The sequence below is a fragment of the Plasmodium gallinaceum genome, assembly GCF_900005855.1.
Source record: "Plasmodium gallinaceum strain 8A genome assembly, contig: PGAL8A_v1_87, whole genome shotgun sequence".
Taxonomy (NCBI): domain Eukaryota; phylum Apicomplexa; class Aconoidasida; order Haemosporida; family Plasmodiidae; genus Plasmodium; species Plasmodium gallinaceum.
In genome coordinates, this window is record NW_021628251.1 from 207,170 (window position 1) to 226,437 (window position 19,268).

General features: G+C 19.3%; 5 protein-coding genes across 5 annotated transcripts; 4 read left to right on the forward strand and 1 right to left on the reverse strand.

Annotated features, from left to right (window-relative positions):
* Positions 1–119: 119 nt before the first annotated feature.
* On the forward strand, positions 120–817 carry PGAL8A_00277900 (RNA-binding protein, putative; the record flags this gene model as incomplete). The annotated part of the gene is made up of 3 exons (XM_028671771.1): positions 120–171; positions 285–476; positions 741–817. 3 exons carry the CDS (start codon positions 120–122, stop codon positions 815–817), a joined length of 321 nt encoding a protein of 106 aa, XP_028528390.1.
* Positions 818–1,405: 588 nt separating this feature from the next.
* On the reverse strand, positions 1,406–4,519 carry PGAL8A_00278000 (conserved Plasmodium protein, unknown function; the record flags this gene model as incomplete). Its single annotated transcript, XM_028671772.1, has 1 exon — positions 1,406–4,519. One exon carries the CDS (start codon positions 4,517–4,519, stop codon positions 1,406–1,408), a length of 3,114 nt encoding a protein of 1,037 aa, XP_028528391.1.
* A 1,055-nt stretch (positions 4,520–5,574) lies between these two features.
* Positions 5,575–13,239, forward strand: PGAL8A_00278100 (conserved Plasmodium protein, unknown function; the record flags this gene model as incomplete). Its single annotated transcript, XM_028671773.1, has 1 exon — positions 5,575–13,239. The coding sequence occupies one exon, from the start codon at positions 5,575–5,577 to the stop codon at positions 13,237–13,239; it is 7,665 nt and encodes a 2,554-aa protein (XP_028528392.1).
* A 2,285-nt stretch (positions 13,240–15,524) lies between these two features.
* On the forward strand, positions 15,525–16,961 carry GDPD (glycerophosphodiester phosphodiesterase, putative; the record flags this gene model as incomplete). Its single annotated transcript, XM_028671774.1, has 1 exon — positions 15,525–16,961. One exon carries the CDS (start codon positions 15,525–15,527, stop codon positions 16,959–16,961), a length of 1,437 nt encoding a protein of 478 aa, XP_028528393.1.
* A 636-nt stretch (positions 16,962–17,597) lies between these two features.
* PPR (PPR repeat protein, putative) lies at positions 17,598–19,265 on the forward strand (the record flags this gene model as incomplete). The annotated part of the gene is made up of 1 exon (XM_028671775.1): positions 17,598–19,265. The coding sequence occupies one exon, from the start codon at positions 17,598–17,600 to the stop codon at positions 19,263–19,265; it is 1,668 nt and encodes a 555-aa protein (XP_028528394.1).
* Between the last annotated feature and the right edge of the window lie 3 nt (positions 19,266–19,268).

Sequence of the window (19,268 nt, forward strand, 5' to 3'; positions counted from 1 at the left end):
TTTTTTTTTTTTTTTTTTTTTTTTTTTTTTTTTTTTTTTTTTTTTTTTTTTTTTTTTTTTTTTTTTGAACTTCAATATTATTAATATGAAAAAAAAAAATACATAAAGTATTATAAAGAATGGAAGATAATTTAAGTAATGTTTTTAAAAAAGATGAAATACCTGCAAAATGTAAGAAACCAAATATATTAATTTATATAGAAAATTATATAAAGTTTAATAATTAAAATTAGATCACATTAAGAATTTAATACTTACATATAAAAATACACACTTTTTAATAGCCATTGAAGGATGGATAATCATAATAACGAATATTCACGGTGAAGCAAGAGATGATTATATAAGAGAAGTTTTTGAAAAATTTGGGCAGATAAAAAACTTACATTTAAATTTAGATAGACGAACAGGTTTTTTAAAGGGATATGCATTTCTTGAATACGAAAATTTTGTTGATGCTAAAAGGGCAATTGATGGTAAATATCTTTATAATTCTTTTTTTTTTTTCTACATATAAATTACACATATTTATTTTACAATACTATTTATAAAAATAAAAAAAAATCAAATTCATTTATGATATTTATTATTGTATATTTTTTTCAATTTTATTTTCAGTATATAGAACAATTTTTTTTTTTTTTTTTATCATTTATTTTTATTATATTAATTTAATGTAAATTTTAACTAGTTTTCATTTTATTCATATTCATTATCTTTTTTTTTTTTTAATGTTTCAGAAATGGACGGTTCAATTCTGTTAAATCAGGAAATTCATGTAGACTGGGCATTTGTACAAGAAAAAAGTAAAAATTAATTTTTTCTTTTCTTTTTTTTTTTTTTTTTTTAAAACTAGTTAATATAAAACTATTGTTCAGTGAAATTTCCTTTTTTTTTTAAATTAACACAATTAAAGCAACTCATATGCACTTTTAAAAAATATATTCATATGTAACATTTATATATATATATATATATATATATATATATATAGGATTTATTTTTCATCTTTTCAAATATAAATTAAAAGAAAAAAATAGGTTATTTTTCTCTTAATGATTATATATTTGTTAATTTAAGTAATTTTTATTTTTTAAGCAACTTAACTATTTTATCATTGAATGTTTACAATGTATATTTCAATTTTATATGTCAATGACTATTTAATTTTATAATAAAACACATAAAAAATATTGTAATTAAAAAAAAAAAAAAATATACATATATATATATGTATATATATACATAATTTTTGTTAAAAATAGTAGTGAAATGTTTAGTTATGAAATTATTAAGTTAATTAATAGTATAATACAAGATATATATATACATATATAATATCTTTGAATAGTAAAAAAATAAAACAATACAAAAAATACTGCTAAAAAAAAACAAAAAAAAAAAATTAAGATACTGCTTTTTTTTTTAGTAAAGATGATATAGCTATTGCAAATGCTTCAAAAGTTGATAAGGGATGACGAAAATCTAAAGTAAAATAATCTTTAGAATTTTTTCCAAATATTAAAAATATTTCTTCTTCGTCTTTATTTATAATCTCAATTTTTTCTTCCTTTTCCTTTAAAGTATTTTTTATAATATCAAAAGAAAATTTTTTACCACTTTTTTTTTCATTTCTATTTGCTTCTTTATTTTGAAGTATTTGGTAATTCTTCTTATATACAACACTATCATCATATTCTTCTGAATCATCATTTTCATAATTTTTTTGATTATTTTTGTTAGTCATATATTCAATAACATCATTTATACTTTTATTTAAAAATATTCTTTTTTTCGGTTCACGTATAACACATTTTTTTAAAATTAATTGTAAATTTTTTGCACTAGCTAATTTAACCCTACCATAAAAAGGTAGCTCGTAAATTTCTTTTTCTTCATTCCATATAGGACATTTATTTTCATAAATAAATTTTATATTTTTGTTTTCTTTATATATATTACATATAAAATGTCTAGGTAATTCACTTATTATATTTGATTCAAAAGTTATTGTTATTACATTATTTCTCTCAAAATTTGGAAAAAAATTAGAGAATTTTTCTGATATTCCGTTATCATATATTTTAATTTCCATACCAGTAAAATTACATATTAATACACCTAAAAAACCTGATATATTAAAAAATGTTTTTAATGTTTTATATTTTTTTTTAATTTTTTTATCATACTTATATATATATACTTTATTTTCTCCTCTCTTTTTAAAACCCATTAATATTTTTTGCTTTTTATTATTCTTTAATATATAACAGCATGAATAATGATCATTAAAATTTCGCAATCTTTGTAATTCATTAATAACATAGCCTTTAGGTATATCATTATAATTAAAGAATTCTTTTTTCGTTCTTTCTATAAAGCTCTTAAATATACTTTTATCAATTAAATTTTTCTTAAAATAAATATTTCCACAACTGATATCTATTTCACTTAAATTATTTTTAATTTCATCCCCTTCAGTAATACTTAATGTTTCATAAAATATGCTATTAGAATAATTTTTTTTTTTATCTGTTTCTTTTTTATTATAACTAATTTCTTTATATTTTTTTAACTGATTATTTATTTTATCTAATTTTATCCAACTATTAGGTATTGTTTCTTTTTCAAATATACCTATTAGTTTCCAAAAACAATAGTCAATTATTTCTTTATTTTGAATATTATATGCACAATAAGTTAACATTATAATTATATCATCTTCAATATTCGTTTTTAATAATAGGTTTTTAAAAATGTTAAACAAAAAATTGAATTGAAAAATATGCAATGTATACAAAAATTCAATATTAACACAAATATCACATTCTTCTATAATATTTGTAAATAAGTAATTTATATATTCATTTATTTTATTTATTTGTTTTTCGCTCAAATTATTAATTTTTTCCTCCTCTTCAGAAAAATTTACATCTGGTGAATGATTATTACTATCTTCATTTAAGTAGTTCTTATTAATGAATGCATCGTTATTTTCTCTAATGGATGAATAATTACCTTCATTATTACATAAATAATTATCTTTTTCATTTAATAAATATATATTTTTATTGTTACATGAATAATTATTTTCTTCATAAGACGAATAACTATCTTCGTTGTACGAATTAAAATTGTTATTTTTGTTATTTAAACATATTTCCTTGCTAAATGTGTACAAATTACTATGTAAAATATTTCTATTTTGTTCATCATAATTATTGTTATATTTTTCGTTTTGATTTATTTTTTTGTTTTTTTCCTTGTGAAAATTAGTTTCCTTTTCATCTTTTTTTTTTTTCTTTAATTTTCCTAAAATTATATTATAAAACAATGTATAATTGATTTCATCGCAAATTATGTTTTCTCTATATTCATGTAGTTGAAATAAATTAATTTTTTCATTTTTCTTATTTTCTACCTCGCATTTAATAAAATATGAATGTAACAAAAAAATAACTTCAATCAAAAGAAGAATGCTCTTTAAACTAACCAAATTTTTATTTGTTGTTATTTTTATTTCATAAAATTTTTTCAAAGATAAAGTGTGACTATTAGAATCGCTAAGATTCTTTAAATCTATATTATTATCCTCTCTATTTCTATCCTCACTATTGTATATATTACAATTAAATTCTTTACGTTTATTATCATTTATATTTTCATTTGGTTTTATATAGTACTCATTTGTATATGCATTATCTACTTTTAAGAATGAAATTTTATCATTATATTTATTATAGTAATTATTTTCATATTTACTAATGTTGCAATTATTTCCATTAGAAGCACCAGAATTGAAACTGTAATTATTACTAGTGAAATCATTGTCATAATTTTCATTTCGCATATTGTTTTCATAAGGTGCATTAAGGTTCATATAAAAATTTGTATATTTCATCTGAGTATCCTTATTAAAACATCTCATTTCTTCCTTCTTTTTTTCACAAGTATAATCGAAAATTTTTTTTTTATAATTTTCTATTATTCCAATTCTATTGCTAATATAAAAATTGCTATCATGAAATTTTAGGTCTTTTATAACATTTTTTAGCATAGGAAATGTATTCAAAATATATTTTTTTATTTTTAGAATAATAGATATAGTATATGTCTCCATTTCTATATAATTTCTCCCTGCATCATCTTTATGTTTTTCTTTTTGATTTAATATTTTACTTTTCTTTAAAAAATAGTTATCAATTATATAATCAATATCTGATTTCTTCGAAATTTTGTTAAAATAATGTTCTATATTATCATACAACTTTTTATATGCTAACACATATTTATCCAGAATACATTCTTTTTTTATATATTCTGTTATTATTAATACAATATATTCACATTTTGAACATTCATAACTTTCCTGTAAATTATATCTATTATTTGCTATAAATCCACCTGTTATATTTTCTTCATATTCTCTTTTTACATTTTGTTTAAAAAAGTATTCTTTTTTAATTATATTTTCTAAGCGATCTTGCCTTTCTTTCCAACTGTTTTTATAATTCTTCATTTTTTTTTTTTTTTTTTTTTTTTTTATATTAATATATTATAAATATAGCTATTTATATATAGTGCATAAAAAAAAATACATATATTATCATAATTTTTACATTTATTACAAAGAAAATATATTGTAAGGATTAAGTTAACAAATATAACAAAAAATAAAAAAGAAATGTAAACTTTTTCATTGAAATATTATAATAATAAAAAATAATAATAAAATAAATAAATTAATTTCTAATGTAGAATTCATGATCAACTAAAAAAAAAAAAAATACAGAAAAAATATAAAGAAAAATGTTTTATGAATATCATTAAATGTAACGTGTTAAGATTATTACCTGAATCGGCATTTTTATAAATATTTCTTTTAAGTAAACCATAAAATTATTAAATTAATTATATAATTTTTTTAATGAAATGGATAAAAAAAAAACTTCAAGATCTTGACGTTCTTATTTTTTGTTTATCTTTTAATGATTTAATATTCACCAGAATAACATTTATTCTAAAAAAATTTTCTTCATTTTATTCAAGTAAAATTATAAAAACGAAGAATTTTACTTTTTTTCTAAATACTTTTTTACTTATTAAAATATCTTATTTATATTTAATACTTTTTTATAATTAAGGTGATGAAAAAGAATAAATTTTTACTTAAACACATAATTGAAATGTTCCTCCTTTTCATCACTTAAAAAATTGTTTAAGTTATTGAATGCATTTTCCTTTTTCCATTTCAAAAAAAATACCTTACAAAATTTTTTTTTTTTTTTTTTTGTTTTTAGCATGTATATTTAAAAAGAAAAATATATATTTTTTTTTTTTAATGAAATGCATTATTCTTAATTCAACAAAAATTTTTTTTTTTCAATTTATTGAATGAATTTCTTCAAAGAGTGCCATTTAATATAATATAGTAAAATAATAATAAAAAAAAATTTAAATGAATTAATTAAAATTTCTTTTTATATATAATTATACATTAATATTATTAAATTAATATGAAAAATAAAAAATTAATAATTTATTCAAGTTACTAGAAAAAAGTAATGAAAAAAAATGGATATCCCAGAACAAGAAAAAAACAGTAATGAAAAATATATTGACGAAAACCTTAAAAATGAAGATTCGATTAATTTAAAAAGAAAAAATGAAAATTTAAACAAAAATTTTAAAAGATTAAAAAAAAAATTCAAAGGAAATGGTGAGGAAGAAAATGATAAAGCAACAAATATATATAGCCAAGAAAATTTAGAAGTATTTTCTAAAAATAAGATAATTGACCAAAGTATTTCAGATAATTATAAGTTTAATAAAAAAAGTAAAAAAATTATAGATGAAGATTACAGCGATGATGATGAGATGGAAAAAAAAGAGAATGAAGAGAAAGATTATAGTGAATCAAAAATAGGTAATGTTGATAACAATAATGTGATAAGAGAACCAAATAAAAATGATAATTTAAAAAATGATTATAAAATGAAATTATTGAATATAAATTCAAATGAGAAGGAGAATTTTGAAAATATTGAAGAAAGTAACAAAGTTATTGAAAAAGACAATAGGGAAATTCAAAAAAACATTAAGAGAAGTATTGATGAAAAAAATAAAAATGAAGAGAAGGAAGAAGATGAAGAAGACAAAAAAGAGAAGGAAGAAAATGAAAATGAAGAAGAAGAAGAAGAAGATGATGAAAATGAAGAAAATGAAGAAAATGAAGAAGAAGAAGAAGAAGAAGAGGAAGATGAAGAAGAAGAAGAAGAAAAAGAAGATGAAGAGGATGAAGATGAAGAAGACGAGGATGAGGATGAAGATGAAAATGATGATGAAATGAAAGGGTTTATTGTTGACAGCGAAGAAGAAGAAGAAGAGGAAGAAGAAGAAGAAGATGATGATGAAGAAGATGAAGAGGAGGAAGAAGAGGAAGAGGATGATGAAGGAAAAAAAGAAAAAAAAAAGAAAAAAAAAAAGAAGAAAAAATATGACTACTTTGAAAATAAAAGTTTAGATGAAGAGGATTTAGAATTAATCGCAGAAAATACAGGAATACAAGTTATTAGAAATGAAAAAGACACTAAACACAGAAGATTAAAAAAAATAAAAGATAGTGATGATGATGATTTTGATAACGAATATCATAAAAATGAGAATGAAAGTAAAATTGATGTATTAAAAGACAAAGATTATTTTATTGATGACAGTGAAGTTCCATTAAAAAAACAAAAAGGTGAATTAAAAAGTAATTTATTTAACTATGATGATAATTTATCAGATACAAGGGAAAATGAAAATGGTGAAGAAAGTTATCACATAACTTCCGATAACATTTACAAAGCAGATTCATATATACATGAAATAATTAGCCAAACTTTTGGGGACGTAAATACTGTTTTAGATATTATTAATGTTTCTCCAACAAAAAAAAAAAAAAAATATGATTACGAAAATGATGAAGATGAAGAAGATTACGAAGAAGATCAATTATCAAAGGATATTATACTAGATGACGAGGATTCAAATAAAATTAAAAAAAAAAAAAAAAAAAAATTAGTTAGTTTCTTTGATAATATTAATGCAAACATGGAAAAGAAAAAAAGTGAAGATGAGGATTATGAATATGATAAAAATGAAATAGAAAATGAAGGATATGAATATGAAGTTGAAGATGAAGATGAAGAAGATGAGGAAGAAGATGAAGAAGATGAGGAAGAAGATGAGGAAGAAGATGAAGAAGAAGAAGAAAGTGAAGAAGAAGAGGAAAGTGAAGAAGATGATAAGGAATATGAAGAAGAATATAAAGATGTTTATGAAGATGAATATGATGAAATGGAAGATTATGAAGATGATTTATATGAGGATGAAAATGGTAGCGAAGAAAAATATGATAAAAAAAAAAAAAAAAAAATGTTAAGTATAGAAGATGAAGGTGCAGATAAAACAAAGGGTTCTAACTTATTTGATGATGAAGATAGTATTGTTAAAAAAGAAAAATCCAAAATAATTAAGAAAAAAAAAAAAAAGAAAAAAATAAGTTTAGATAAGATAGATAGTAAATGGAAGAAATTTGCGGAACCAGATGAAACGGTAACTCAGTTACTAACAAAAAAAGATGATCTAATAAGATATTCAGATATGCCAGAACGATATTTTGCATATAAAAAAAGAAAAATCAAATTAACAAAAAAAATGTTGTTTATTGAATCAAAATGGATATTATTTAAATTGAAGGAAAAATATCCAAACTATTTTACTTATAAAAATTTTGAAAAAATGATTGAAGAAACTTACGAAAATACCTATGATATTAATATAAATGAATTTTTATCAGAAAAGTTTCTTATAAAAAAATGCATACTAACTTTAAATATGATAATAAAATATAAAAATGAAATACCTTTTATTTTTTTTCATAAATCCTACCTTATTTTTCCTCCATTTAATATAAACATTTTATGGGATATTTATGAATTAGATAATTTATGGTACAAAACGTTTATAAAGATAAAAAAGTTAAAAAGTAAATTAAAAAAGTTAGGTAATAATTATAACATTCATTCTAGTGTTTTTGATATTCTTAATAAATATAATGAAATATATTATGATGATGTTAATATTTACTATTATTACATGAAATATAATTTAATTAATGGAAATAATAAATTAGTGAAAAGTAATATTTTGACAATTGAAAATAATGAAGAAATGTATAAAAATGATAGTATTATGAAAAGTATAGATAAAGAAAATGACATAAATAATGTTAATGAAATTAATAACTGTTTTACTGATAAAAATGAAAATATAAAAGAAATAAACTATGATCAATATTTTGATCCAAGTAATAAATATAATGACAAAAAAGAAGGGTTTGAACAATTTGATTCTATTTTGGGGAATACTGATGAACAAAACACAAAAAATATACTCAATATAAATACAGAAAATAATTACTCCGAAGAGAATGTGAAAAATAATAATTACAATGATGATTTAGATATTGACAAGGTAGAAAGTAAAAATAGTTACTTGAATAAAAAAGAATGTAATGATAATGAATATGAAGATATTACTAAAAAGGAAATTATAATGGAAAAGAAAAATGATATGGGAGTAAATGAGGAAAATGATAATTTATTTGAAAATGTAAATGATAATTCCATTTTGAGTATAAAAAATGATTTAACAAAAGATGAATGTAATAATGTATATGACGATAATGTGCTAAATGATGAGATTTCGTATGCAAATAATAATGATATATATTTAAAGGATGATTTATTTGGTGAAGATATGTTAGAAGATAAAAAAAAAGAGGAAGAATCAGAAAACAAACAAACCAAAAAAATTGAAAGTAAAAAATATAATGAGAAAAGTATCCCAGGTTTACTATTTCTAGAATATGTTAAAAAAAATAATTTCAATATATGGGATGATTACTTACTGACAACGGAAGAATTTTATGAAAACATATCGTATATGTATGATTTGATAAAAAATGAGAAAATATATAATTCAGATAAAAAAATTAATGAAAGTAAAAAATATCAAAAAGAAACAGACAATAATGATATTAGTGTGCAGGAAAAAAATGAAAGAGAAAATTTAACAGTGTTTAAATATAATTGTTCTAAAATAAAAAATATTGTAACTAATGTACCTGAAATATATGTTAATGATTTAAATATACAAAACCAAATTGAGGAGTGGTGTAAGTCCTTTTTTTCAAGAGATATATTAAATAACAAAGAAATTTTTAAAACTTTAATTTGCTATTATTCCAAGTTATTAGCTTGTCATCCATGTATAAAATATATATTGAGATTTTTTTTTTTGAAATATGCTTCATTAACTACTGTAAGCACAAATCAAGGGGAAGCACAAATAGATGTTAGTAACACTGATTATTTCTCATATAGACTATATAGGTTTCCTATACACCATTTACTCTATTATTCAGATACAAATCATTTTGTTAAAGATACAAATGATAAATGTCACAGTAATGATTTGATTAAAAATAATACAGATTCAAATGAAAACAATAAAACAGATATATTTGAGATGACACATGACCCATGTTACATACACAATTATAATGTAGATTTTTTTAATACACAATTAGATGAAAGTGATATTAATATAGATATTAAAAAAAAGGAGTTAGAGAATTATTACAATTTACATAAATATAAACATATTTATTTAGAAATTCTCAAAAATAAAGAAAATAGGTTGGTTAATTTAATAATTCATCCTATATTACCACATGAAAATGTTCCATGGAAGAATGATGATTTTAATGAGAGGGAAAAATCAAAAAAAAAAAAAAAAAAAAATGAAAGAGATCTTAAAAATTATTTTGAAAAAGAAAAAAACAAATTAATGAAAGCAGAAACGTTGGATAATGAATGGATAAACAATATATTACAGCAATTATCATATGCATATTGTTATAATGATATGGAAAATAATAATATTTTCGTATATATACAAAAAAAAATATTAAATAACTTTTTATGTGTAGAATTATTACCTTTATTTAAAAAAAATATTGAAAACTTATTATTAGCTAGTGCTCAAAATTGGTTAATGGTATATATACACCAGTCTTTTTATTTAACTTTGAACGTGAAACCAATTAAAATGTTAAGAAATTGTAATGAGGAAAAACAAAAAAAAAAAAAAAAAAAAAATAGAGATATGAACAGTTCAGATGGTAATGATTATTCTTCAGATTGGAAAAGTAAGGAATCTTATTCAAAATACGATGATGAAGATGATAACAATAGAAAAGATAGTAATTATAAAAAGAATAAAAAAAAATATTATAGTGAATCTTATAGCAGTGATTCAAACAATAAAGATAATGAAAGAGAAAAAGAAAAAAAGGAAAAAAAAAAAAAAAAAAAAAAAATGGATAAAAAATATTATAATATGGATTCCTATAAATCGAATTTATTTCATTCTTCACATTCTTCAGATGATAACACATATAAGTCAGGAGATGAATTAAAAGAAAAATATAATAATTATAAAGGAAATATAAGTTCTGATAACTTCTCTGATAAATCAGAAAAAAGTTACATTTCTAATAAAAATGATGACGAAAAAAAACAACAATCTATAATAAAAAATATTAAAAAAAATCATAATGTCTACGAGGTAATATCAATAGTGTGCGAAAGTATTAACTTTAGTATAAGGTTGCATATAATGGCATGTGATATATATGGAGATATAATTGAATATAAGCATTTAGATAATATATATTTAGATGTTGTAAAAAAGGAAAAAACTGCATTAGAAAAAGAAAAAATATCAAAAGATATTAACATATTCTTGTTTCTTTTAAAAAAAATAAAACCAGATATAATAGTTGTTGGAATTAGAGATGTTCATTCGTATTTAATTTATTCATATATAGTAGATTTATTGAATAATAATAGTCATGGTAATAATAAGGATAATAATGGAAATAACAGTAAAAATAATATTAACAGTAATAACGAAAATAGTCATAAATACCTTATTATACCTGAAAATTTATATATCCCATGTATAGTTACAAATAGCTTAAAATATAGTATTGATTTAACTAATAAATATTCAAGAGAAGCATTGGTTTGCTTATCCCTTTGTCGTTTTATTCAAAATCCATTATGTGTTTTAATTTCATTATTTGATGAAGAAAACAGAAATATGTTTAACATATGCTTACATGATTTACAGAAATATATTTGTAGTTATAAATTAGAGTCATTATTTCTTAGGATCATTATTGATGTTGTAAATAAAACAGGATTTGATATAAATTTTTTAAAAAAAAAAAAAAAACATTTAGGTAAAATGATAAGTTACATATCTGGTTTAGGTTTAAGAAAAGGAGAGGAAATAATGAAATTATTGCATAATAAAAATTTGAATACTCGTGAAGATTTACTAACTTTATCATCTAATAAAAATTTAATTGGAAAATGTGTATATAGAAATTGTTCTTCTTTTATTAGAATAATTGGAAATAGAGATGAATACGTTGAAGCATTAGATAATACAAGAATACATCCATTAAACTGTTATGATATAATACATGAACTTATAAAAAACTCAGTTGATAAAAAGAATAACTTTTTAAAAAATACAAATACATATGATATTGTTAATTATATTATTGATAAAAAAAAGTTTATTAAAAATATGGAAATAAAAGAATATTCAAGAAAAATTTACGATGAAAAGAAAATTTATATATATCCTTATTTAAAATTTGTAAAAAATGAATTATTACATCCCTATAAAGATTATCGCTATAATTATAAGAAGAAAAAAGAAGAGGAATTATTTTACTTAATTATTAATGAGAAAAAAGAAAATTTAACTATTGGATCAGAAGTAGTTTGCAGAATTAATTATATAAATAAAAATAATAATTATATAAAAATTACAATATTACCATATAACGTTAGGGGAGTAATTAATGACTCAAAAGAATTTTTAAGGCAACTAAGAAACTACTACAATGAGAAAATGAACCTTATTAATGCTAACCTTGAAAACATAAATTCTATTAATAAAAACAATTTTTATAATAAGAATAATAATATGAAAGATATTCAATTTATAAATAATACCATATTAGGTGAATTAATTAAAGGAAGAATAGTAGAAATTAATTATAATTTGGATAATAAATTTGAAACAAATATTCATGTGGTTGTCACAGAAGAAAATATTAAAAAAATAAAAAAACAAACTTTTTTAGAAAATTTAAAATACCCTTTTAATTATGATAATTTATCACCATTGATAGAATTAGACATAAATCATGATAACAATAATTTCATTGAAAATCACTTTAAAAAGTTAAATGATAATGAAGATTTTGAAGATTGCGATGAAGATCAAAAAATTAAAATTAAAAATAAAAATAAATATTATCAAAATAAAAAATTTGTAAATCATCCAAATTTTAAGTTATGGAATTATCAAGAAATATATGCATATTTAAAACAACAAAACATATCTATAGGTGAAGCTATTATATATCCTTCAAACGAAATAAATAAATTATATTTGCTTATTAAAACAAGTGATAATCCTTTTATTGTAGCAAAATTTACTATAATAGAAAAAAATATTCAACTAAATAGTTTGAGTAAAAATATGCACTCAGTACAACAAATATATATAATCAACAATGAGCAATTTAATTCAATAGATCAAATAATTTCCATTTTATGCGAAAATTTAAAAAAAAATTTATTAGAAATATACAAGCATCCTAAATGTAAAAAAAGAAAAACTATTGAAGAAGTAAGAAAAGAGTTATATCAGGAAAGTTTGTTAAAGCCTGATAATATTGTTTGGTCTGTTGTACCTCCTATATTATCACAAAAAAATAAAAATGAAACGGAAAAAAATATTCAAGATTTTAATCCATTAAGATTTACATTAATGGTTATTCCACCATACAATCATCATCAACATTTATATTCCAATTTCAGTAATGTTTATCAACAAAAAGATTTAATAGTGCTTCACGATTCTATTTATGTTGATCATAAATCTTTTAAATTGTGGACAAAAACGGAAAAAAGTTTTAAAAATTTAATCAACTGGTGGAAAGAAAAAGGATATTGGAATCGTCAAAATGAAAGACAAGAATATATGAACGAAAAAAAAAAAAAAATGGAGGAATATAAAAAACTTAAAGGAATAAAGAATTGATTTAATATCACCATATAAAATATCAATTCAATATGTGAATAAATATATATATATATATATATATACTAATAAAAAAATAATAGTTATAAAGTAAAAAAACTACAAAAAATAATTGCATAACATATTTAATAGTGCACATAAAAAAAAAAAATTAAAATAATTATACAAAAGAATATAGTAATAAATATTTAACATAATAAAATGTTTTTAAATTGTACTTTTTTTCTTTTTTTTTTTTCTGGAAATGAACACTAAGAAAAATTTATGAATTAAGATAGAATATTAAATCATTGAAAAAAAAAAAAAAAATTAAGTTAAAAATTAATATTTTATAAATAAAAAAAGCTTTCCTTAGTATATGAAAAATGTTCATAATAAACAATAAACATGCCTTATTTTTTAATATTTAGTATTATTTATCCATATTTTTTTTTATATTAAAGATAAATATTAATTTTCATTTTCATTTCTATTTAATAAATTATACATTAAAACTTTTCTTCATAGAATTACTTAAAAAAAAGTTTAAAAATCTATTGAATTTTCTTAAGAAACAATTTATATTGTTTCTATCATAAATGACCAAAAATATAGATATACTTTTTTTATTATCACCGTATTACAATTTATAATATGGTTTGAATATAATTTTATATATAAATTTAGAATGTTTTTTTTGTTTTATTTATAAGTTGATATTTCCTATATATATTCTTTAAAAAAAAATTAAAGATATTTGAGACATCATTTTAATTTTCAATTTTTAAGGTTTATTTTAATTATTACGTTCTTAAAATTTTAAAATAAAATTATTTATATAATTAAAACGTTTTAATATTACTCTCATAAAATATTTTTTAAAAACATTTTTTTTAATAAAATTTTAACTTTAATAAAATCCTAGTAATCTACAAATTCAATTTTAATGAATAGAAATAAAATAGTAATACGTTTAATTTCTTCAATAAAAAAATAATATCATTTTTTAAAAATTCATGTTTATATATATATACAAAAAAAGATTTTTCGCCAAATAAAAAAAAAATTAATGTACATAGTTATTTTAATTAAAAACAAAAAATTAATATAATAAAAAAAATTATAAATGGAAGAGATTAACTTTTTCTTTTTTTTTTTTTTTTAACAAATTCCTAAATGAATACTAAAATATATATATATATATATATATACATATATATACATATATATATATATATACATATATTTTTATTTCAATAAATTTTGCTCTTCATATGCATATATTTATGACTTCATTAATTATATAAGTACAAAAAAAAAAAAAAAAAGTACAATTTTTATATTGATGCATGCACAAAAAAAAAAGAAAAAAAAAAAAAAAAAAAAAATTATTATACATCAATATGCATAATAGAGAAATTAAGTTTTAAAGTTATAACATTTGTCTGTAGATTCAAAAATAATTATTTTTTTTTTTTTTTCTTATAATATTAATATATCAAAAATAAGTTTAATTTAATAATAAATTCTTTTATTTTATCTTGCTTTTATTTATTGAACATAATTTAATATATATTAAATTTATTTTTTATAGTCATACTTTATTTTTACTTATTTTTATGTTATTCAAAATGGCAATCTATTTGTGAGTAGCGTTAGTTGCTAATTATAAGCAATTACAATTTAATTATAATTTACTTCTTAAAATTAACAAGAGAGATACCACAGAATAACGAAATTGGAAGTTATAACACACTGTAGCATATATACATTTATACATAATTATTATAAGAGGATAATATTAAGTTTTTGAGGTGTGATTGTTAATTTTTTTTTTTTTTTTTTTTCCGCAATATAAAGAGAACGAAATAAGAATTACCAGTATTATATATCTTACGTTTTTGGTATTAATTGAATGTTTTTATTTTTGTATTAAAGTGATTATTAAGATGAAGTGAAAATGGAGTAAGTATACATATAAATAGGAATATTTTTTTTTTTTTTTTTTTTTTACTTTAAAAAAATAAAAAATAATTTTCTATATTAACGTATAGTTATTTTTATATAACACATTTCTTAAAATATATATATATATATATATCTATAGGAGACAACAAAATGCAAATACACATTTAATACAATCTTTTAAATATAAACATAAATTTTTTTTTTTTTTTTTATTTATTATTATTTTGTACTATACATTGTGTTTTAAAGAGTGTTATTTTATAAAATAGTAAGTCCATTTAGAATTTTGAGTGAATAACTGAGTGTAATATTGTATATTTTGATTATAACTTAATATTATGAAAACAGAAAAAACAACAATAGTTGGTCATAGAGGTTGCGGTTGTAGTCAAGTAGGAGGAACTTCAATTTATCCTGAAAATTCTCTTTTTTCTTTTAAAAAAGCAGTAGATTTAAAAATTGATGGAATTGAGTTGGATGTATGGCTAACTAATGATAATGAAGTTGTAGTTATTCATGGAACTAATGATGGATTAATAGGTCATACATTATTGTATGGAGAAGAAATGAAAGGTAAATATATTGAAGAATTAACACGTAAAGAAATTCAAAGTTTTCATTTCAAAGAACCATGGATATTAAGAAAAGGAAAAAATTATTATATTGGTAATTCTAATGAATCAATAAAGTTTTCTATTTTAAACGAGAATGAGAAATTAGAAAAGATCAGAGATTATGATGAATTTGATAGTATGTATCTTAATGTAGAAGAAAATGATGAAATAGAAAAAATTATTAATGAGAGTTTTTTCAATAATTGTTTAACGGAGAAAAATAATGATGTAGAAAGCGATGAAAAGAAAAGAGAAAAAGAAAAAAAATTTTATAAAGAATTTGGAATAGATGATAATATTGAAGAAGAGGAATTTATAAAAAATATTGAATGTTCATACTGTAAGTTTATTTATACGAATTATTTGAGCAAAAGAACCTTTGAGTTTAAAAGAAAACAAGTGATATTTAAATTCATATCTATGTTTTATCATGTACCATTATTAAAGGATATATTAAATATATTTAAAAACAAATTAACTTATGATATTGAATTGAAAGGAACAAAAGAAAATATTGGGTTATATATATTAGATATTTTGGAAAATTATAAAGGATTAAAGTTTAAGTTCAGCTCATTTAATTGGATATTGCAAGATAATCAAATAAAAAAAAAATTATTTAAAAATAAAAACATGCAAAAAATGGATTATTCTTCATATCCTTATTATAATGTGGAAAAAATTGATTTATTAAAACCACTAAGAAATAATAAATTGAATATACCACTAGCTTTATTATTTACAAATAATGAAGTTATGCCAAATATAAATTCCATTTTATGCTCGATGAAGTATTATAATGCAGAATGGGCTCATTTTCCTTGTAGCTTAAATAAGCAATCAATTATATTAAATTGTAATAGAAAAGACAAGATTATTTCAGTAGATTATCTTGTAAAAGTTTTACATAAAAACAACAAAAAAATCATGATTTATTGGGGAGCTGAAGATAAGGATCAAGATGATGATTTAATGTGTTACATAAAATTAAACGTTGATTCTATTTGCCCTAATGACATAGCACTAGCTAAAGAAGTTATGCAAAAGGAAAAATACATAAACTCAAAAATAAACGAAGTATCAAATAATAATATTGTGAATGATTTAGATACAAATTCTTTTTTAGAGAAAGATGAAAAAACTCCATTATGCATATATTAATTTTTAATATATATATATATATATATATATATTTATATATATATATATTTTTTTTTTTTTATGATTTTTTCTTCTATTGATCTTTATAAATATTAAAGAGAGAAACTAAAAATACTGTATTTTAAGTTTTCGATCGTTTAAAAAAAATGTACATTATGTTTAAAATAATGAAATATACTTTTTGCATACCGGTTTTTTTACTAAAGTTAACATAATTTTTTAAAAAACTCCTTTTTTATTTTGTTCTTATTTTTTTCATTAACATCAAGAACTTGTAAAATATTTAATAGTTAAATATTAATTCTTTAAAATTATATTTTATGAATATAAATTTTATAATTTATATATTCCAATGTAAATATTTAAAAAAAAATTTTACTTGCAATATATAAAAAAAAAAAAAAAATTATACATAATTTTTAAAGCTTATATTCATGTTATTTTTTACGAATATTCTTATTATTAATGTAAGATTTGTTTTATAATTCTCGATTTTTTTTTTTTCTTTTTTTTATTTACATTTTAATACTATTTAACTTTTTTATAGTTAAATGTTAATTTCATAAAAAAAATTAATTTATGTTGTATTATTAAAAGAAAGGAAATGAACAAATCAATATAAAAATTATTTACTAAATGAATTTAAAATATTGTTATGTGTTTTATTTAATTAAGGTTATTTTATCAATAAAGTTGAATACAAATAGAAATAATGTATTATTTTTAAATCCCATATTTAATATATCAGATTTAACAAAATTAAAAGAGAAAAGGAGAATTAATTTAAATAAAAAAAAAAAAAATGATAATAATACAGTGATAAAAATTGATAATAAAATATACTTGTTTAATGAAAAAAAAAATGAAGAAAATATTGATTTAAACGAAGACATTTTAAGTAAAAAGGGTAACACAAAAGATGTTGAACAAAGTATATTTCCTCTAAGTATAGATTGGATAAAAGTAATGAATTTAATTTATTCTAACAGTGATGTTGAAGGAACAACCTTAGCGTTTAATGCTGCAATATCAGCTGTTGAAAAAAAAGGTTGTTTAGTAACTATTTTAGAATTATTTGAAATTATGAAAAGGAAAAATATAAAACCAGATATAGTTTCATATAAATTAATTTTGAGCTTATGTGATAAATATCATTTAGCTGAAAATGCTGAAATAATTTTTAATGAAATGATAGAAACAGATAAAATTATTCCAAATTATGAAATTTATGCAATAATGATAAGTTGTTTTTCAAAAATGGGTTATGGTTATAAGGCCATTGAATTTTTTGAAAAAATGAGAAATGACCCATTTATTGAGGAAATGAAAAATATAAATACAATTGATGATAAAAAAAAATTAGAAGAGTGGAATACCAATGAAACTCTAGAAGAAGATTCAGATGTAAAAACTAACTATAATAATCAATTTAAAGAAGTTAGTAAAAAAATTAAAAATGTAGAAAAACAAAACAGTAAAATACAATATAGTGAATATGCTAATGTTATTTTTGCCTGTAATATGGCGAATTTACCTATTCAAGGAATAAAATATTTTGAAGAATTATTAAATAGTGGAAAAAATATTCCTTCTATTTTTGTTTATGAAAATATTTTTGATTTATTAAGTAAAAATGGGAATTATGAAAAGTGTTTAGAATATTATACTAAATTAAAAGATGATCCTAATTTAAAAAAAAATTTGAATGTTAATATATTAAATAATATTCTAAAAGCATTAAGTATTTACAACAAAATTAATATAATTGAAGATATATGGAATAATGAATTTGATGAATTAACATTATCACCAAATATACTTTCATATCAAATTATTTTAAAAGTATATAGTGAAATAGACGAATATGAAAAAGCTTTTAAATTATTTAAAGAAATGCAAATAAAAAAATTATTAAATAATAAAAATATTTTGCCATTTTTATATACAATTAATTCTTTTAAAAATTGTGGTATATATAATTATTCTATTTATGTATTAAGAATAGCCAAAATTTTACAAGTATCTAGCAATGATTTACTAATGCTATACAACAATGCTATGATTTCTTGTGTGAATTCTAAAAAATATGATGTTATTGTGTCGTTATATGCTGAATTAATAACTTTTCAACAAAAAGAATCATCATTTCATTTAAATATTAATACATTAAGTTTTGTTCTTTTAGCTTTTAAAGAATTGAAAATGGATGAAGATTTTACAAATTTAAAGAATTTAATAATTCAAAAAAATTACAAATTAACTCCTCTTTGTTTAAAGTTATTTGAAGAAGATCAAAATAAATAGAAG